The sequence below is a fragment of the Crocodylus siamensis genome, chromosome 11 (genome assembly GCF_052110815.1).
Source record: "Crocodylus siamensis isolate JL-2025a chromosome 11, ASM5211081v1, whole genome shotgun sequence".
Lineage (NCBI taxonomy): Eukaryota > Metazoa > Chordata > Crocodylia > Crocodylidae > Crocodylus > Crocodylus siamensis.
The window spans coordinates 57,152,043-57,172,857 of record NC_143405.1 but is presented as its reverse complement, the minus strand read 5'-3'; the positions used below and the strand labels follow the sequence as shown (position 1 = coordinate 57,172,857).

The 20,815-nt window shown below is 39.7% G+C and overlaps 1 protein-coding gene across 1 annotated transcript in view; it reads left to right on the top strand.

Moving 5' to 3' along the window:
* CNTN6 (contactin 6) overlaps positions 1-20,815 on the top strand; it is a 218,940-nt gene that overhangs the window by 141,640 nt on the left and 56,485 nt on the right. The window contains exons 7-9 of the mRNA XM_090022247.1: positions 1,308-1,410; positions 15,724-15,908; positions 18,754-18,890. Of these exons, the coding sequence (XP_089878373.1) occupies positions 1,308-1,410; positions 15,724-15,908; positions 18,754-18,890 (425 nt within the window). The remainder of the gene's footprint in view (positions 1-1,307; positions 1,411-15,723; positions 15,909-18,753; positions 18,891-20,815) is intronic.

The window sequence follows — 20,815 nt, the reverse complement described above, 5'->3', positions numbered from 1 at the left end:
TATGCCACTGATGTGTGCAAACACCAACACCATTAAAGTGGTGCAAAAGCATTTACCCCACTTTAAAGTGTTTTGCACACATGCCCCTTGTTTTGTCTACATACAGCCTTAAACTCCAAGGGCAATTTTTGAGGTGGGCTGTGTTTTGTAGATATCACGACACCCAAAAATATCTCGATAGCCCATGAAGTTAATTACTTGTCATAAAACATGGACAAAAAATGCTAGATTTTTCTCTTCTCTTCTTCTGTCTCCACTCTCCAACCCTTTCTACTTCTTGGTTCCCCCTCTCCAGGCCTCATCCTATCACAGTGGTCGACATCTCTTCTGCTCTTTATTGTCTTCCTATATTTCTTTAGATGTCATTAGGGAAAGCAAAGGGCTGGTCCAAAGCTAACTGAATTAAACAGCAGTCTCCCCGTTAACAACTATAGATGGAGTTCGGTTCAAGTTCCAAGTCAATGATTCTGAAGCCAGATAATACACGTATACACAATGTTAACCAAATTCTTGTCAAACAAACTAAAAACTGATAATCTTCCATATAGGATTTAGGTGATAATGTACCATCAAGATTTTCTAAATCTATGGGTTATCTTTAATGCAATAAATGACTTAGGAAAATGCCTACAAGTGGGAAATTCAGCTTTAAACGTTTGCCCTAAAAACAACGGCTGCAACCTATACCCCTTCCACCATATTAAGTATCCCAACCAGGTCCAGTCACTGTAATTAGCTGTATCTATCGAACGTAGAGTTTGTCCCCTTCCCCACAACTCATACTCTGGCTTTCAAAAATTACTCAGAACCTGTATTTGGAACTACATTTTCTAAAGCTTTGAGCTCGGATTTAGGTACATAAAATAAGTACTGAGATTTTCAGAAGGGCTTAAAGGCACAGCAACTCCCATTGCCCCCATCTTTACCCATATCACAAATGGAATATCAATATTAATTGAAAATGTTATGTGTGTTCCTTGTCACTGTTCTCAGTGGGAGTGGTTGGACCCTGACTTCTTTTGAAAATCTGCCTAGAAGTGGAATTGAACCGTGCAGAGAGGCTGGAACAAAATTTGTATATCACTTCATAGGCCAACTCATTCATCAGGTGCTGGCCCACAAATTTTACCCAGAAGCCCAAATCTCCTTTCAGTGATATCCTAGGAAAAACTCTGGTTGATTCCCAAGGGTGGAGGATGAGGCTCTAACATTATAAATAATATCATCCTTTCTTTTACACTGAAATTCTGTTGTACTAGACAGGTCTGAGGCTCAACTGGAGTGCTAGCTGTTTTGATGTTCAACAGGTGTGATGGGGGAGTATGAACCAAAGATTGAAGTACGTTTTCCAGAAACAACTTATGCAGCGAAGGGTTCATCTGTTAAACTGGAATGCTTTGCCCTTGGAAAGTAAGATTTCATGTTTTTATTTAAACGTTTATTCAAACACTGTTACACAGTAAATTATTCAGACACTGTTATACAGTGAATTATGAATGTTTTTGGAACAGTGGGTCAAAATAGATTTTCATCCATAATGCATAGAATTTGTATGCTGGGTTTTTTGTTTGTTTATGTTTGTTTTTACAGTTTAATTAAAGATTGTTTCCATGCAAAATGGTCACAATCAAATCAAATTCTGAACCTTAAGCTCTTTTCTGGATCAAATGTATCTAGAGTAGGAGGACTAAGGAAAATCTATCTTTAAGGACAGTTAAGCTTGGGACTAGACATCAAGAAAGGTTGTAGAGCCTTCATTGACAGATGTCCATCAGATACTTTTTCAGCCCTTCCAACTCTAATGTCTATGGTTCTATGGATAGCATTTTCATTGAACATGTATTTTCTTTAGGGAGACCAGAATAACCTCAGATTGTTGACCTCTATTTAGTTTTCGTTCATGTTGACAATCCATTTGAAGCGTGTAGGCTTTTATGTTTTTAAGCTTTCCCAAAGGTTAAAAACCTAACTTGTAGACAATACAACTCAATCAGGTTTTCCTCTGGAAACTGCTTTGTCCTAAGCATAAATGTATGGTTAAATAACTTGACAATATTTGGAAGAAAGCATCAGATTAATCTACATAAAAATCTAAATAGAAGAGTGTCTTAAAATTGGTCACTTTTGTCCTATTAGAATACACACACACACACACACACACACACACTGTGTATGTAGATGTTTATGTAGATTAATCTGATGCTTTCTTGCAAATACTGTCAGATTATTTTATATACTTACAGCTATACTCATTTAAAGACTTGTTTTAGGAGCAAGAGAGTCATTGTTGGATTTACAGTTCAAAGTTTCATTTGACAGTTCCATCTGGTGCATGGTGAACATATGACAGAAAGAAATACAGATGACATGCAATCATCTAAAATAAGACTGTAAATTATATATAAAAAGTTGCCTTATCTTGTTGAGTCAAGGAAGGGCTATATAATGCAGCACATCAGACTTGCTTCCATTTTATGGAATGTGGCTATCAGAAAAAAGGTAGGTCTAAAGCAAACTCTCTTAAACAGCAATGCATGCTCCAAGTGGAATATTTTCAAAAGAGAGCTAGTTATAGCTATTCATAGGATCTTTAATGCATCTTTGCTGCTCCATATACATGTATACACACATACACATACATGTATGCATATATGCGTATGTGTACATACACACATATACATGCATGCGCACACACTACTCCATATGTATGTTTGGAGTAGCAAAGATATAGCTATTCAAAGGATATTTAATGCATCTTTGTTAGTGTATATATATATATATAAACACATATACACAGACTACCCTGTATATATGTTTGGAGTAGCAAAGTTGCATTAAAGATCTTCTGAATAGCTATAACTAGCTTTGTTTTGTAAATGTTGCATATTGCTGGTGCTGGTATTGGCTAGTGATACATGCACAGCATCACAATATATGACTATATCATCATGTAGATAGTAATATGAAAGTGAGAATGTGCATTTAGTTGAACAAATATAAATTTATGATAACAGCACTCTTCAGTGCTTAGAGTTGTGGTGGTATGTTAGATAACTGGTACAGAGATGATTTCCACTATTCCTGTGTTGCCTCCCTGATTTTTGTTTCTTTTTTTTAAATTCAATACCACATTGGAACACATGTGAATCAGTGAAAAACACCATTTCAGGACTGACAAGCATGTATAGAAGAGAAAATATTACATGTCAAATGTGTAGACAAGTTCCATAGAGCCAGATTTTTAAAGGTATCCATGTTCAAAAAGATGTAGATCACAACCAACTGAGTTTTTTTTAAAAAGTAGGAGTCTAACCCCCATTGGTGTTACTGGGGGTTAGATGTTTAAAATGCTGCTTGTTGATTTGTGCCTTTAGGTACTTAAATATGTTTAGAACTTTGGCCCATAGTGTTGTCTGTATCCATTAAAATCTTAGTCATATCACCATTTTTTCCTTGTGTACCTTTGCTCTTCCTAAGGCATTATCATATCTCTAGTGATTCAGAATTGCATTCCCATTATCCATTTATTTTCTGAATTCATATAGTTAGTCCACTTGGTTCAGCCAATACCATCAGCTGTCACTGCCTCTGTGCTACGAATAATACAGACTTTCCACCTCTAAACAGGCTACAGGCAACCTGCTGTGGTCTTGGTCTCTAGAAGCTATAAATGGAAGTACTGTCACAGTACAGCATTTTGAGAAGTACTAAATTTCATTTGTATGGAAAATAAAAGCACGTGTACTGGTTACTGTTCCCAAAGTACGTTCATGGTACAATGCAATAACACTGGGTACATCTAGATGTGCCATTAACATGCCACAATAAACTCTGGAGCCGCATGAGCTGCAGGAAACTGCTCCTGGGCACAGTGACTATATGTGCACCTGGGACAACAGCAATTTGAGCCAGGCTGAAGCAGTCCTGGGCTGGCAGGGGAGTCCAGGGGGTCAGCATCAAGCAGTGGAGGGGTTGGCTGGAGCAGGAGGGTGCTGAGAGTGAGGAGCTGTGTGGCTAGGCGGCAGGCAGCCCCTGCACTTAAGCACCCTCATGCCCTAGCCAGCATTTCAGTTTATACATGCATTTCAGCTCAGTTACTTACTCTGCTGTAAGATAGTAGTGTCCCTGAGAGTACTGTCTTACAAAGGAGTTAATTTAATGCACCCTAATACCAGTGCTCAGGTAGACAGTGATTCTTTACTGTGGAGCAAATTAATCTACTCTGCAGTAAAGCACATGTGTAGATGCGCACACAGAGAGACACTTGAACTTACTTTAAATAAGCTATATTGGGCACCAGATGCAGTCCAGCAGTACTATTTTGATCTACCCAGGCTAATTTATCCATCACAGCTAATCTAGATATACTGCTTCTAGTACCTGAGTAATCTGGGTTCCTCTCCATGGAGTTGTATTGTGTTGTATAAATAAACAGACACTAAATCATTATATGAATTAAGCCACCGACATTTAGGCAATTCTATGATTAGGCACCTCTGGCCAAATTCTCCCCCCACCCTCACCCCTTTTGTTTATGTTGCTTTAGTGATCTAATTTTTTGTTTTAAAAGAATATTGAAAATTTAAATATATATCTGCCTGACTTCAGCATTTCCTATATTGTGGGCACAGCATGTTACCTACTATAACAAAAACTGGGATGTCAGGTGAAGTTGTCTATAATCCCAATGGTTGCAAAACTGATCCATTACAGAAAAGTAGTTAAAAGAATAATCTTCTCCATGGAGGTTGTGGCCAAGTGTTACGAATAATAGTACAGAACAAATATTTCAAATAAAATGCTAATACATATTATGACCATTTTTTTTAATTTAATGGAAGTGACTTCCTGCTGCCCTGAGTAGATGCTAAGTTCCAGAGAGGGATAAGAGAGGCCTTTCCTATTGGTTAGCTTTATGGAGCTCCCTTCTCAACATGCTGGTTGTTTCAGATTTTATTCTCAACCTCCTGATTTCCCTCAAGCATTGTATAAAGACCCTGGAACCTGGCACATATTGGGGGATTCCACTCCAGGGACCAGGCAGTTAAAAAATAGGAAATGCAAAGATCAGTGTTGCAAAGACTATGCCTCTTTTTGGACCTAGCTCTCAAGAACAAAGAGGGAGATCTGGTTGGAGTTGTCAGAGTTAATTTCTCTCCAGAGGTAATGTATCTTGCTGAGCAACTGGAAGTGTCAGGCAAAAAAAAAAAAGGGGGGGAGTGACAAGTATAGCTGCATAATAAAATATGAGTACTAGAAAGAACAATGTACCATTAATTGTAACTAAGAGACTTAATAATTCAGGACTTCAGAGTCTATTAATCTCATTTTTAGTTTCATTAATAAAGATCTTTTTTTAAATGTCAGGATAATTTAGATAAAGTTAATTCAGGCTGATATTTTGTTTTCATAAATAAAAAGAAAAATAATTCACTAAAAAGGTAGGCAGATCTGAGTCAGTGTTCTGCAGATGTGAACGAATGGTAATTCCAATGATACTAACATTGTAATTATTTATGAATACTAGCATAATCTCAGCCTGAATCTATCCATGTGTAGGGCTAATTAACATTGTTCTGCTGAATTTAATAGAGTTTTGCCACATTATACCAGCTGGAAACTTTATCCTTATAAACCTGAAATACTGAACCAAGCTCGTTAAACTATTTCAGATATCTTGGGTCCTGGAAGTCTTGTGAGACTAGGTTTTTTTCTTAGAGTTTCTGGTAACTCCACTTCTTGGTGGCCAGAAGCCCACGCTTCTGAAATTCCTCTAAATGGAAGAAAAAAAAAAAAGAGGAATATTTAGGATCTTAAGGAGGAAGTGAACCAGATTTGAAATAACTTTATTTCTTTTTTATGATGCAATTCGCAATATGGGATTAGCTGATCAAAGTCATTAACTATTTCAATGGTTAATGGCCCCAACCCTAACAATACCATTTTAGTTATGATTAGGAAGAAGTGAGCATAAAAAGAAATATTGTTTTATTCATTTTTTCTCTAACCTTTAAAACAAGTGAAAAACCTTTGTTTATATTAGCTTTTTAGTTGACTGAATTGGGGGGAGGGGTATTATTTTTATTTTATTTTGCCAGTAATATATCGAACCAATAAGGAAGTGCATGACTGAACAACGATGTAGTAAAATTATCAAAGAGTACATGAGAACTCTCTTGGCTGTCTCGAAGGTGGCAACTTTTTGTCACAAAAACATCGCAGAAGTCATAGAGGCTGAATTGGCAAGAAAATTAAAGGGAACAGAACATCAACTTTAGATTATGTTTTCTTAGTGGATGAAGGAGCTGTGGATAGGTTAACTGTTCAGAAAATGTTTGAAGGACAGGACAGTACCTCAAAGCTGGAACAATATATTAGTATCAATGTAGAAGACAAGTCTGAAGGACCTCATAATTAGAGGAGAATTGAATATGGGGATTTTTGGATTTGTATCAAACTATAGAACAGGCAGGATTCAAAAGTAATTTTCAAATCATGGATCATCTCTTGACAGTGAATCACTCTGAAGAATGCAGGTTTCTGTATATACTTTCAACAGATCATGATGAAGCTTTGGTTTTTAGATGCAAAATAAATTGGTGCTGCAATGCTTGAAGCCTGTTGGGGAGGAAGGAAACAAAAAGCATGCCTCATGGAGTTATCTTTATGATTAACTGGAAAAGTGAATGCAAGAAGCAAAGCACATAACTTACAACTTGTTTCACCATTTTACAGAGAGAAATTGAGACACAGAGAAGTTACTTGAGGAGCTATCCAATTTCCATAATTCCAGCCTAGTGTTCCACCGCCAATATTACCTATAGTTAGGGATCTCTGTAAATCATGCCAAAAGTGGCTTCTTTAATGTTTTTCATTTTGCTACGTGCCCATCTCTTCCCCCCACCCATTTGGCAGAGGTTTATAATATGCTGCAATTTTTGCTTCCCTGGTAATCAGCAGCAGACAGTCCAACTGGCAGGGCCTCTCCAGCAATAGGGGCAGCGGTTGGGGGTGGGGGAGACAAGCGGTGAAATGAAAAACAGTACAGGAGCCTCTGAGTGCAATTTGCAGAGATCACTACCAATAGTAGGCAACTACCAATCCTTTTGGATCATGATGTGGGCATAAGTAACTCAGACCTTCGGCATGTATGCTTACGCAGGGTATGGAGGAGTGGAGGCTGCTCAGACCTTCCATCCCCACTTAGACCAGTGAGACAGACTCCAAAGGCCAGACCAAGTCTAGATATTTGGTAGGGGTGTCCGAAGTTGGCCATATTTGATTAGATTCGGCCCAATTTGGGGGACTGTGATTTGATTAGTTGATCTGGGTCACTGTCCTGATTCGATATGGCCAAATCCGAATCTGAAGATTTGATGCTGATTCACAGAATCAGAGATTTGGCCATAGATACAGCTTTAAAAGTTTTTTCTACATACCTCAAGGTACCAGGCGTGGCCAACAGTGGACCTGGAAGTGGACCGGAAGTGGACTGGAAGTATTTCTGGTGCACTTCCAGGTCCGCCACTGACTACATGGGGAACCCCCCATACCCTCTCGGCTCAGCAATTAGCCACAGGGGGACCCCGGGTGCCTCCCAGACCTAAGAGGCACCAGTCGCTGAGCCAGGGGGAAGAGAGGGGTTTCCCACATGCTCTACGGTGGACCGGAAGTGCTTCTGGTCCACTTCCGAATCCACTGATGAGCATGTGAGGGACCCCCCCATGCTCCTGTGGGACCCTCCATTCACCCCACCCAGCATTCCCAAGTTTAATTAAAAACTTTTAAAGCCGTATCTATGTCTGAATCATTGAATCTATTCGGAAGACTAAAGGCTCTCCAGATTCAGCCGACAAATTTGGGCAAATCTCTACTGACTTGAATCAAGCAACCAAAGCTTCGCACAGCCCTAATGGTGCTATGATTATTTGCCTATCCAGGAATTGAAACCAGGTAATCCACGTGGCAAACGAGGATTCTACCACTGAACCACAACAGCAGGAATATTACTTATGCCAATATTAAAAGTCATGCTTTTGTGTCAAAACAAACAAAAACACTAAACATTATTCTCCACTGTGGTCTTAGAGGGCTTATTGCAATGAATATATCATGGATGATTGTGTGCTAATGCTCATGGATTTGTGGGGTGGGCTTTCATGCTTTCTAAGCCAGCTTAGTCCCAGTTGACAACGTGTGAGCTGTTGCTGATTTGAGAACAAAAAGCATATACAAGTGAAGCACTTCTCACAGACCCCATCATTTATAGCCCCAAACATTCATTCATCATGGAAGATGGGCTGTATCATCTCATGATAAATGTTCAGAGGTGATGCTATTCGGAAACCGTGAAGATATGAAGAACCACATCAACACAGATATAGCTTCAATATATAGAAGACCCAGGAAACGATATATACTGCTACTCTGCTAGATTCTAGTGACTTTTGAAGTGAAAGATACAGAAGCTGATTGGCCATCTGAAAACTAGGACCTCATTTCTTAGATACACTGCAGATGGATTTCAGCCCATAATCCCAACAGAGACCACAGACTTCTGGGCCATATTCATAATTAGCATTTGGCACAAGCTCTTTGGACATATGTTACCATCTGGAAGCCCCAGTAGCTCATCTCCCTGTTACTACTATCTTGCTTGAGGTGTGTGACAACTCTTATCACACCTCTGAACAAACACCACTGCCTTGGAAGCAATGTAGAGTTACCAGTAACTTTGGATCTCAACTTCTCTCTGACTAATAAAGCAGAATGACTGGAAGCCTGAGCCCTTTAATTATCATGCCCTTTGCTTCTTAGTTCTTTCTTTTGTCAGCATTTGATACAATCATGATAGCAGCTTTCAAATCTCAGTTTTGTCTCATTTGTTTAACCAGGCATGGTCGTAATTATCTATGCTATATATGTAAGTTTATTGTGAAGTGCCCTATGATGTTACACGTGAAAGATGTTACACAAACACAGTGTGATTGGTTGAGTGTTGTATTTTAATTTCAAGGAAAAAGGGAACTTTCCTATTAGTGCTGCTTGTGAGGTTGCAGACTATTTAAATTGATACCCAGTGTGCCAGGACTTGTCACCCAAAATAAAATATTTTCTGTCTTTTCTTCTTTCTGAGTTAGTAACTTACAGATTTGTGATTCTTCTGTCTGTCTTGTACAATATAAATAATATTAGTAGCTTTGCCCAGTGTTGCTAGATGCTCTGGAACATTGAAATACACTATAGATTGATGTTTGCAGGCACATATTTATATACTGTGCTTTCTTATTTGCTAAAGTAAAATAGAGACTCTGCTGTCTGCAAAGTGGAATAAATTTGATAGCTGTACTCATTGTTCTTAGAAGTTACCAAGTTTTCTGGCTCTAAGCAATTACATATTTTAATCTCGTTATTGTTATTTTTTAATTAAAGCACAAGAGTGTTACTCCAATGTTGATAAAAGCAGTTTTCTCCCCCTTATTTGTTTTTTCTTGGGTGGGAAGTGGGGGGAAGAGGGTGCTACTTGCAACCATTTCATTGTACCTGGAGTTGTCAAAGCTGGGAATTCTGGGGATCTGCTTAAGTGCTGCACATCCCTTGGATGCTGTGAAAACCACTTGCATGAATGTTCCCTGAACAGCACAGTGAAATTTTGGCAAAGGGGGCTTTGAATCCAGGTGTCAAACAGGAAGGGACTGGGTTGTTGCAGTGGATATCTTGATGGGCCGAAGTAGATGGTGGTGTCAAGAACTACAAAAGTAGTAGGTGGGTCTTGAAACTGCATCTCTGGGGACTCATTTCCTTTCCCCCAGATAGGCCCAAATCAGACAAATGACACAATTTTATCTCCCATTATTTCATCATGGGTAGAGATGATTTTTAAGAGCCCAAGGATCTCGAAAGGTGCTTTGTACTCACCTAAGGCTCTTGGGAGTTTTTACGAAGCTGCATGCATGCCCTTTTACCACATTCATACCTTCTTGTATGTTTTCAAAGAGCAGGATAGAGTACCAATGGAGCCCCATCCTTGGCACTCAGCATTCCCTTTCATTTTTGCCTCCTGACTTAATCTTGCTTGGCTCAAGAAAACTTTTGGAGTAAGTGTACAACAAATGAATCTAAGTTTTTTGTGGTATAAGTTTAAAACAGAACAAAAAAGAAAACACACACAGGTCAAATAACAATACCGTTCCTCAAGCAGAATAGTACCTTGCATGAGTACTCACTGAAGGAAATGAAACTTTACTGAAGCATAAGCTACTAGTCTGGATTATAATGCTGACCCAGTATCCTTTTGAATAACTCTGACCTAAAACAGTTAACACACAAAAAATCCCAACAGATATGATATCCCAAGAGAGGAGCAAGCCGGGTATTAGGACAATCTCTGCATGTGTTTATGAGCACTTAAGAAAAGCATCCCTCCCTAAAACATTGGCTTATAAAATGCAAATGACTAGTGGCAAAAATAATTTCTCTAAGTGAATTTTAAATTGATCCATTTTAAAGACATTCATGGGGTTGAGGTTGGGAAGGAGGTATTGAAGTGTTTCATTTAGCCTGCAGTAATAGGTCGCTGCTAAGAGTTTCTGTTGTAATGAATGTAAACGCATGGGGCAAGGAGGTATCGTTTAAATCTATGGAAACCAGACAAAAACCTGCCTTCTGCAAGGTATAGTGATTGAAGATGTGGATGGCCCAAGATAATGAGGTACCAGGAAAACCAATGTAGAAACGCAGACCATCTCATACTGCCTTGATAATGACGATTCTATTTATGGATGATGGGCACATAACTGAAAATCTCAGCCTACTGCAGTCTGCAACACTATTCATTTAACCTATAATTCAGGTTGAAGAGGGTCTGATGGAGCTGCTGTCCTGACAAATGAATTCTCTTTCTGATAAAACTAGGCCGCTCAGTGCAAGCCTCCCCAGTGAGAGAACAAAGTACCGTTAAGTATTTATTGCAATTACTTATTTAAATAGAGCAAAGTTGATGAACCAAATGCTGAGTTTTATTTCTGTCATCCGGCAATAGTTCACATCAGAAGGGAAATACATTTCAAACAGCCTTGATGCGAAGGATAGGGCCTCAACAAGAAAAAGGAAAGGGAGGAGAGTTTGTCTTGAAAGATCCCCAAGGAAGTAATTATAAGGATCTGGTATGGATAAGGAAAAGAGGATGGCATTCTCAGCTCAAACCTGGGTAAACCTGAGTTGACAGGTTGACAGAAGAGGCCTTTTTCCACAGAGCCCTGCCTCTGGTCTTGGTGTCTGCTGCAGTATTTTCTTATTCGTAAGAAGAGTCACTGCTGAGGCAGAAATAAAACCAGTAAGATACATTTAATTGGAGCATTTCAGGTAACAAATTGTGAATGAATAGATTTGATTATTAGGTTCCCCCCCTCCCCATTCTCAAACTGATACAAAAAAAAGTCTGAAAGATATAGCTTTACAGAATAGTCCTGTAACAGGATTATGTCCTTGGGGTGGCCATGAAACTACCTGGTGTTCACGTGGCTCCTGCCCCACTCCAGCTCCTCAGGGTACCCTCCCTTTTTCTTTTCCTGCCATGTCTTGCTAGAACTATTATAGTGTTCAGGGAGGCTGCCCCAGGGTCCCAGTGACCCCTAATCCACTTTAGTAAGCTGGTCCCTCCTTGACCCCAGTCTTGCCCATAGGCACTGAGCTCTGGCCCTGTCTGTGCGTCAGATCTATATTTGCCTTATGATCTATTTTTGTGATCTTCATCCTCCCCTGCAGCCACAGCCATGCCTCACAGATGTTACTCCATGTTCATTCAGAAAGGGTCTTCTGGCCCTAACTCAGCTCTTGGCCCTCAGGCCTACCTTGCAGACCTTTGTCTAGTCTTCCTGGCCTTGGGCCTTTTATTCTGGCTGCAGCCCTCAGCCCAGGTACACTGTCCAGGACCATGGCTTCTGACTCTAGCATCCTGCATCCCTGTGCTTCTGACTTGTCCCCAACCCTCTGGGTCCTTGACCCTGGGCTGGCCTGACTGCCATGGAGTGCCCCACCAGGCACCCCTTCATGGCTTTCACACCTCCCCAGTAGCCACAACTTAGTCATCCAGTCTCAAGCTTAAAACACAACATAAGCACAAGCAAGCTGCTTTACAGACTAAAAAGTCTCACCCCCTTCGCCCTCTCCACCCCAGATCAGTGTTGCCTGTAAGACATAGTTCCCATTGAGCTCTCTCCATCCAGCTCTCTTAGACAGCTTGGGGGCCTGCCAGTCTGTCTGCTACAGTCCTCCTTTCCCAGGAGCTCTTCTCCCTGCATCATGCAGGACCAAACTGCCTGGTTGGGCATAGGCACCGAGTTTATATGCCCCAAAGCCCCACCCCTTCCTGTCACATGGCTCCCCAGCCACACACAAAGGTTTCTACTTGGCCTTGATGAGCAGCCTGCCCTCCTCTGTTGCCTGCTGCTCTCCCCTCTTAAAGTGGGACAACAGCCCTTGTCCTGTTACAAGGCCATTGTCCTGTTGCATTATACAGTAGCTATTTACCCATCATTGAATATGCAATAAGACTGTAAAAGCTTTCCATGGTCTCCTGAATGTCTCCAGAGCCCCACATCAATCTACTGTAAGGTGACAAGTTCAAATCTAACTGATCTTTCTCCTGACTCAAAACAAAAAGGAGGCAGACTTACTCAGCACATGCACTGCAGTTCTTAAATGATTTGAAAATACAGTGTACCTCTCTGTAACCCAGCTTCTGGAAATAAAAGTATGGATGACACCAAAGAGTTCTTTGTCAGAAAGGGAAGGCTGCCGTGTCATGGTGAAACATAAAAGATAAAAAGTGACAACGGCAACCATGTTGTCTGAAAATCCCAGTGAAACTTGACATCCAGAAAACCTGTTAGACTGAAAACCTTCATTTAAAAATCTGAATTGCAATTTTGCAGCAAGTGCTGCAAAAATCTCAGCTACTTCCTTTGGCTACTAACGTCAACTCAGTTTTATCTCAGTTAAATCTCTATCAGCTAGCACTCGGCAATGCCCCAGTCTTTCTCGGAGTATGTTGTTCAGCTACATTGGAGGGATCAGAATACAGTCAAATATATAATTCAAGGCCATAGCAAAATGCTACAATCAAGTGTAGTAAAAAAAGCCGCACACTGACTCTATGGGCAGCTGAGTTACCAAGATGACTTAAAGTAGCAAGATGAATTATTACATCCTCTAAATAGTACTTTGAGAGTTTTCAGTTAAATTTCTGGTCTCAACACTATGATTTCTGTCCTGTAGAGCAGCGGGAAGCTTCAGTTAGCAGAAGCAGCTTCAGCTGCCACGTTGCTCATTGACTTCTGCAAACACTGTTTTGTTGAATATATTTCAGACTTTCAACACTTCCAACGTATATTTTGTTGGAACTGGTATCCTAAATTGGGCAGGTTTTACATTATTATGTCTCCTGGAGTAGTCACAGAGCTCTAAGTATACATTTTTCTCTTCACATTTGGCTTAGATGATTTTCTACCCAACTGACATTTGCCTAGCCACACTCACCTCACAATTAGGCAAACACTCATGCACAGTACTCCTCTTGTTCTGCAAGTGGATATGTATGGGTGGATTCTTTTCTCCTTCGAAGCCCTGCTGAAGTGAACAAGACTTTGTGTGAGTGCAAGCATCTGCCTGGATATGAGAGCACATGGGATTGGAGAATGTGTTTGGCAACACTCTTGCTGCATGTGTGACAACTGTTTCTTGGCCAACACCCAAAGGATTGAAGCAGGAACCTCCAGAACTAAAAGCATGAGTTGCTACACCTTGAACTGAAGAGGCAAGGCATTTTGACTACAGGTTGTAACAATCCACATCCACTGTGTCAGTGAGTCTCAATTCTTTCAGAATCAAGGCACCCCTTAGAAAGTGTCAGCTCTTAGCTTTCACTTGATTTTAGACAACAGAAACACAGTAAAGCAATTATTTGGTTGCAAAGAGCTCAACAAAGACCACAGAAGGTCAGAATATGTTTGACACTATGGATTCCTATTTGATAACAGCGATCAAATTATGTAGCATTGCTTGGCACCCTTAAAAGGATCTCATAGCACCCCAGTGTGCTGTGGCACCTGGTTGGGAATCGTGGCTGTGTAGGCTGATATAGAGGTGGGATTGCCGTAGAGTACTGGCATGCAGGAGGCATTACTAGTGGCTAAAACATGCAAACTTCCTATATGAAATGCATGTTCATGCTATTTTAAACTTTAGAACTGAGTACTTTGTCATGACATCACCAGCCACATCCACATGAGCATGGACATTTGTTTCCCTGGGGACAAGAGGCAGTGGTACACCTTGTGGTGATGCTACTTGTCCCTGGGGAACACCCATGCCTCGTGCCCTCTGGTGCACAGAAAATTACCCCGGGTGGGCTAGGAAAGGCTGGGGCCAGCACTGGGGTGGCACTAGCACCCTCATCTGGAGGCTTGGGGGCCTCCTAGCACTGCAGCAGCAGCAAATATCTTGCTGCTTGGAGGCTGGCCTGCACTGGAGCGTGGCTCTGGCTGGCCATGCTCTGGTTTTGGGTGGTGCGTGCTGCCCCCACATGCAACAATCTGCCTTTTTTTTTTTTGGATGGGTTTTTTGACCCCGGGATCTCCCAGCATAAAAAAAGCCAAACATGCTGCTACCTTGCAGCATGGAGAACAGCTGAACGTGCAGTCTGCATGTGCTGAATGTGTGGTCCGCATACCGCATGGGTGCGCTCATCTGGATACAGCCACCATGTCCAAAAAAAGTCAGCCTTTAGTCAAAGCTGTAAAAAGCTGTTCAAAATGTAACCGCTCTTCTGCTTTGGAAAAGCAGCTTACGTTAGTTTTCAGTAATGTGAAAGGCAACCGTGAAATGCAAGACTATTAATATTTCAAAGTGTTCTGGTGTCATAATAGATCATGAAAGTGAGGCTTGCATGGTTTGTGATATTACCGGAAATTCTAGAAGTATTTATAGCCTTCTTCACACTTGACTATTTTTTATCATATAGAATACATTGATCCAAATATAAATGAAAATGATAAAAACCTATAAAAATGCAAAACAAGGAAATATTCTCCCTTGTCTCTTTACCTTCTTACTAACTCAATTTTTCATGCTTTTTATCCTTCCCTTTTCATCTCTCTCTGCCCTCCCTCATTTTTTTATACCTTGATTTACAGCTCTTTCTACCTCTTGGAGCTCTGCTCCAATGTTTTAATCACTGATTAGCGATGAGCATCCAAAATGTTGCAGAGATCTGGTCCATTCTAAAAAGTGAGCAATAATGCAAAGTCACATGTGGAGTCTATATGTACTTCCAAGTGTTTGGATATCTCTGTCTCCTCCCATTATATCTTTGATCTCTCATAGGTGAAAAGGACAATAGAATTTTGTCCCAATTTTAGATATTTAGTGAATCAATATTGATTTAGACATGATTTTTTTTAAAGCATGTAGATGACTTAGGAACCCAACTTCTATGTCCTTTTAGTAGGACTTATGCTCCTATATCACTTTCATGCTTTGGAGAATCACACTTGGCAATTTCTATAAATGACTCTTAGCAATGTAGAAGCAGTCATTTTATTTTATTTTATGATCCCCCTCATACAGCTCTTCTTTCCTTGACTGATTATGAAAGGATTGTTATCTTTCCTCTGCTGTAATAACTGTGCTATCTCTTTTTTCTAATGAATCATAATTATTTAGTCCAGTTCCCAATATTAGCTGGAAGAGGTCTGATGGAAACCCATTGGCAAGGAAAATCAAACATTATAAAGCTAAAGGAGTCCTTGAAATCCCAGATGTTCAGCAAGAAGATGAAGGCTCTTATGAGTGTATTGCAGGAAACATCCGAGGAAGAAATGTTGCAAGAGGTCAACTATTTATCTATGGTGAGCAAATGGAATTGTTTTTACGTAAAGTATGGTAGCATTTGGAAGTATTCGGCAGATAATGAGGTCCATTAGCCCCTTGCAGAGAGATAGCAGGGGAAAATGTAGTTTCAGGTTAAGCTGATTAATAAAATGATTGGAGGCTTGAAATGACCTTCAGTGAATTACAATTTAAACTTCCGCAAATACAAGATATTGTGTATTAAGAGTCAGATTGGAAATGTAGGCTGTGCTATGAAGGTTAATATAAGGCAGAAAGAAACACAATGCATTTACATGAAACTTTAAGGATGGATAGAGAATTTACTCTCAGACCAATGCATATTGCAGCATGTAGCTGTACTATCTCAGTAGCAAAACAGGGAGGGAAAGTTTATTGAGTATTACATAATCCATCGCCCTAGTTCAGCTGTGTCGATTTGTATGTTAGGGACAGAATCATTCCACCATTTTCCTCTATGTGGGAATAATAACTTCACAAAACTTTTCCTCTCCGCTTCTGAGATCCATGTAACAAAGAGGAATATAGCAACATCTTCTGTCGTTTACGCCTGTGCTTAAGTAGACAAACCCACATTTTTGTTGTACATACGGGCAGCAAAATCTTCTTTATAGCCATACAAAATTGAAAAATTAGTGAAAAAGATAAAAAGAACAGTGAGAAATAATACAGAGCTAAGCAGTGATCCTGCAATTGACTTATTATGAGGACACACTTGTGAGCTTTTTAAGGCAATCTCTTGTATCTATGGCACAAACAGAAGTGCGGCTCTCCATTGTAACCAGTATAAGTGATTGGAAAGTGGTTTAAATTCGTAACACAACAAAAGTTCAGTGCACATAACCCACTTTCAAAAAGGTATAAGATAAACCTAAATGGATGTAGTATCAGACTTAATTGATTTAGGTAAAATTGGTTTATCGAACTTCTGTACCAGATCTTCTCCAGATTCTAGTTAACCCACAGTCCCCCAGCATCCCAAGATGCTTTGTACCTCCCCACAACCCCCACCCCTGCTCATAAGGTGGGCAGATTAGACTTGGCTCAAGGTGTCTGCTCCAGTTGAGCGGGGAGGCATACTTTGGTGCTCCCCAGCTTCTGGCCTGGGCCACTACAGGCAGGTGGCTGCGTTTCCGGAGTCATAAGTGAATGTCTGTTCACTTGCTTATTGTTTCCATCTACTCATCTTAGACTAATCTGAGAAGATTGAATCGATTCAGCCTCAGGCTTTTTAACTGTCTGTAGTAGCCTTGTAGTCCTGATGGTTAATGTCAAGGTTTATGCCAGAAATAGAAAAACTTGCTGATGCTTCATTTATTGTTTCTTCATTTTTGGAAGGGTGGGAGGGTTGGTTATTCATTTCCAGTTATATTCACTGAACATGAATCAAATGACTGCATTAAAATTAAGTTTAGCAGATTACCTTGACATGAATAATAACTACAAATTTAATTACAAAATTATTATTGGAGTTAATGTAATTTAAAATGACAGGCTTATTAATTGTACTTTGCAAATTAATTAATAATTGTTGGTAGATAATGAAATGTATAAAAATAACAGACAGAAGAATTTACAAAAGAATTTTCTCCATAATATTAGAAGTGAGCAGATATGTTTTGCATGCAATTTCCTTCTCTGTGCTTATTCCTAGTCTCTTGGAAAATATTGTATCCTTTTCTCCCATCTTGTATCTGTCTTAATTGTTTAGACTGTAAACTGTTCTGGCCAGGGACTGTCTACTACTCTGTGCAGTGCTAGTTCTATCTAGGTTGGTACTTAGGCTCTAGCATAATTAATGCAATTAGTCATTCAAATTAAATTTAAGCATACTCCAACCTCGTATTTACTGTATGTGTGCTGCTATTATGTGGGGTGGGTTATAGGAGTGACCTGTGGATGCATGAACTCCAAGAACACACACCTAGTAGCCCCACATCAGAAGCTGATCTGAAAGGCATTTTGCCAACAGTTTGTTCTGGTTAGACTGGGGAATTTGATCACAATCTTCTTCCTAAACTGAGGCTAGACTGTGGTTCTGCGATAAGGAGAACATATCCAAGAGTGTCTCTCAAGGGAGCACAAAAGCAAGTCCCTTTCTTTTTGGGCTTCTAAAACAGTCTCAAGGTATCATTGGTGGTAGATTCTGTAATACTTGGACATTCCTTGGCCAGCAATAAGTTCATAGCTCATAGCAGCTCTGTCCCAGTACATGTGCAAAATAGCAATTCTACCCTTAACTATCTAGCCCTTGAATTCATATGATCTGAGAGAGATTTGGAGCCAACTGCTTCAAGCAGCTTCAACCTTCTGCCATTTTTAATTCACTCAGTCTAACTCATTGGATGCGTAAGAATGCCATAGGTCATATATGCAAGATTTGACCTATAGTTACCTTTAAAAATATTTCAGCAGTTCAGCTAACTTGTTATGTCAACGTACAAGCAATTGGATTGAATCTTCTTATTCCCCCATGAGGAGCTCTGTTGGTATGTTGTTTCCTAAGACTGCCAACATTTAAAAAATGCTTGCAATGATATATGTGCTCCAATACTGCAAGAGAGAGCATATGAACACCCATAACATTTTCAAAACTGACAAATAATCGAGTGTTTCAATTTTGGGGTGTTCAATTTCTGATACCAAGAAAGGGGTCTCATTTCCAGAAGATCAGTCAAAGCAATGTCAAACAGTTCATCCCGAATTGAGGAATCTATCCTCACTTTTACAAGTTTTGACTGCTGAGGTTCGTTCAACCCATGAGTTAAGGATAATATTCCTTCAGAGTAACATAACTTTTTCCTGGTTAAAATGCTTTTCTTTCTTTTTGCCCCACTAATGCAGAACTCCCTGAATGGGATAAAAAAATCCAAAATGCCTACCTATCTCTGTATGACAGCTTGTTTTGGGAGTGCAAGGCAAGTGGAAAACCAAACCCTTCCTACAGTTGGTTAAAAAATGGCCATTCCCTAATGCCAGAGGTAAGACTTATTTACCTTTCTTTTCTTTAATTCAAGTCTAGTAAGCGTGTTGGACTTAGGTTGAATTTTCTTTTGCTGCTGGACTTTTCATTATAATTTAGCATCTATAAAGGAATAATGCAAGTATAATAAATTACACAAAAACACCTCATAACACTAATCATGAACAACCTGACTTGACTTAACCTCATGTACCACATGAATTCTTAATATATGGGTCACTTATTTGTATTGCACATATCGGAGGCTTTCTGAATATCCGAGCGATGTCTATAGATAAGCAAGCAAGAAGATAAGCAAAAGTTGAAATGAGAGAAAATAGTGGATAAAAAGGAATAAAGGAGGAATGAAGAGGAAAGGTGAATGTGTAGTCATGTGGCGAAGTGGGCAGAGAAAAAGGAAATTCTGGGGAGGTCCATTTTCTAATAAATGTATTTGGATATTTCCAAGGAAAGAGTCCCTTATCTTCTGAGAATTATGCTTCTGAGTTTCTTCCATGAGGGCCAGCTTGTCATGTCAATGTACCAGTCCTCAAATCCTGTTCAATTTTTTGATTGCCGCTTCTGCAGCACTCCTGTCATTAGTACTCTGCTGAGACAAAGTTTTATTTCATGTATTTAGGTTCCACTTCGGCTTTAAAATTACATGCCTAGATTGTAACGTGACTACTTCATGGGGGGGGGGAAATAATAATTCAGCAATTAAGTGTTGTCCAAAACAAATGGACATGGAAGCATTCCCAAAGCATATGGGATAAATTAGTACCTGCTGGGTCACAGCACCAGCATTTGTCTGGTTTGCTGATAGATATTTTCAACAACAACAGGGTCCAGTACTCTGCATGGTTTTTCTGCTAGGTTGATCTTAAATGGAAGTACTAGATACACTGGAGGTCATTAGCTAGAATTTATTATGGTTTAATTTTCTTTAAAAAAAATCATCATTTTACAGTATTATTGCCTTTTCTTTCATCACGTCTTTCTGCCTTTGAAGAAGACAGTGGTATTTAGAGGCTGCCATTCTCCAAATGTATCCTTTCAATATAAAATAAGAGAAAACACACTGAAGTCACACCAGTATGTTCATAGCATTTACATATTATGTAAGGGAATTGTGAATGGCATACTTGAGGCAGCAACATGTTGAATGTTATTGCTTAATGGATTAAACAGATATTTTAGAGTGAATAAAATATTCACTCACTCTCAGCACTGTGCTTGTTGAAAATATCTTAGGAAAATATGTTCCATAAGTTTTCCACCTTAATTGTCATTCTGTAGTTTATGCCTGCTCTTTGTCAAGTCCTTCCTTTGTGCCTATATTGCTGGCCATCTCCCCATTATTTCTCCTCGTCGTCATGGAGTGCTTTGTCCTTTGTTTTGCCTGCATAAGTTGCAAGAGCTGGCTGAGAAATAGGGGGAATTCAGTTTGTTCGAGAGATGCTTGTATTACTTGAAAAAGGGGTTCTCTGTTCATAGAAAGTTTGTAAAAAATAAAATACATTGAGAGGATAGCAAATGGCCCGAAGGTAAAACTAAGTATGCAGAAGATATCCATAGTGAGAGCCACAAAAAATAAAAAAGGAGATAAGTAATGTAATTAGTATGCAATACACCAGCCATACAACCCCAAGCTATGCTCTCATCAAAATTTGTAAGCTAAACAAGGTTGAACTGTGTCCGTACTTGGTTGGGAGACCTCCAAGGAAAATCCAGTGTGCTGAACAAAATGGTTATGATGACTCAATAGGTGGCACTCTCTCCTCTGCAGAGATACAGTAGCAGCAGACCGTCAAATATTCTGTGCAAATGGCATTATTTTTAACTCTTAGGTGGTCACATTACATACATTCAGCAGAACAACAATATATTTTAGATTATCACAGTTTAGTAGAGGATTATATTATGTACTGTATTACCATATGG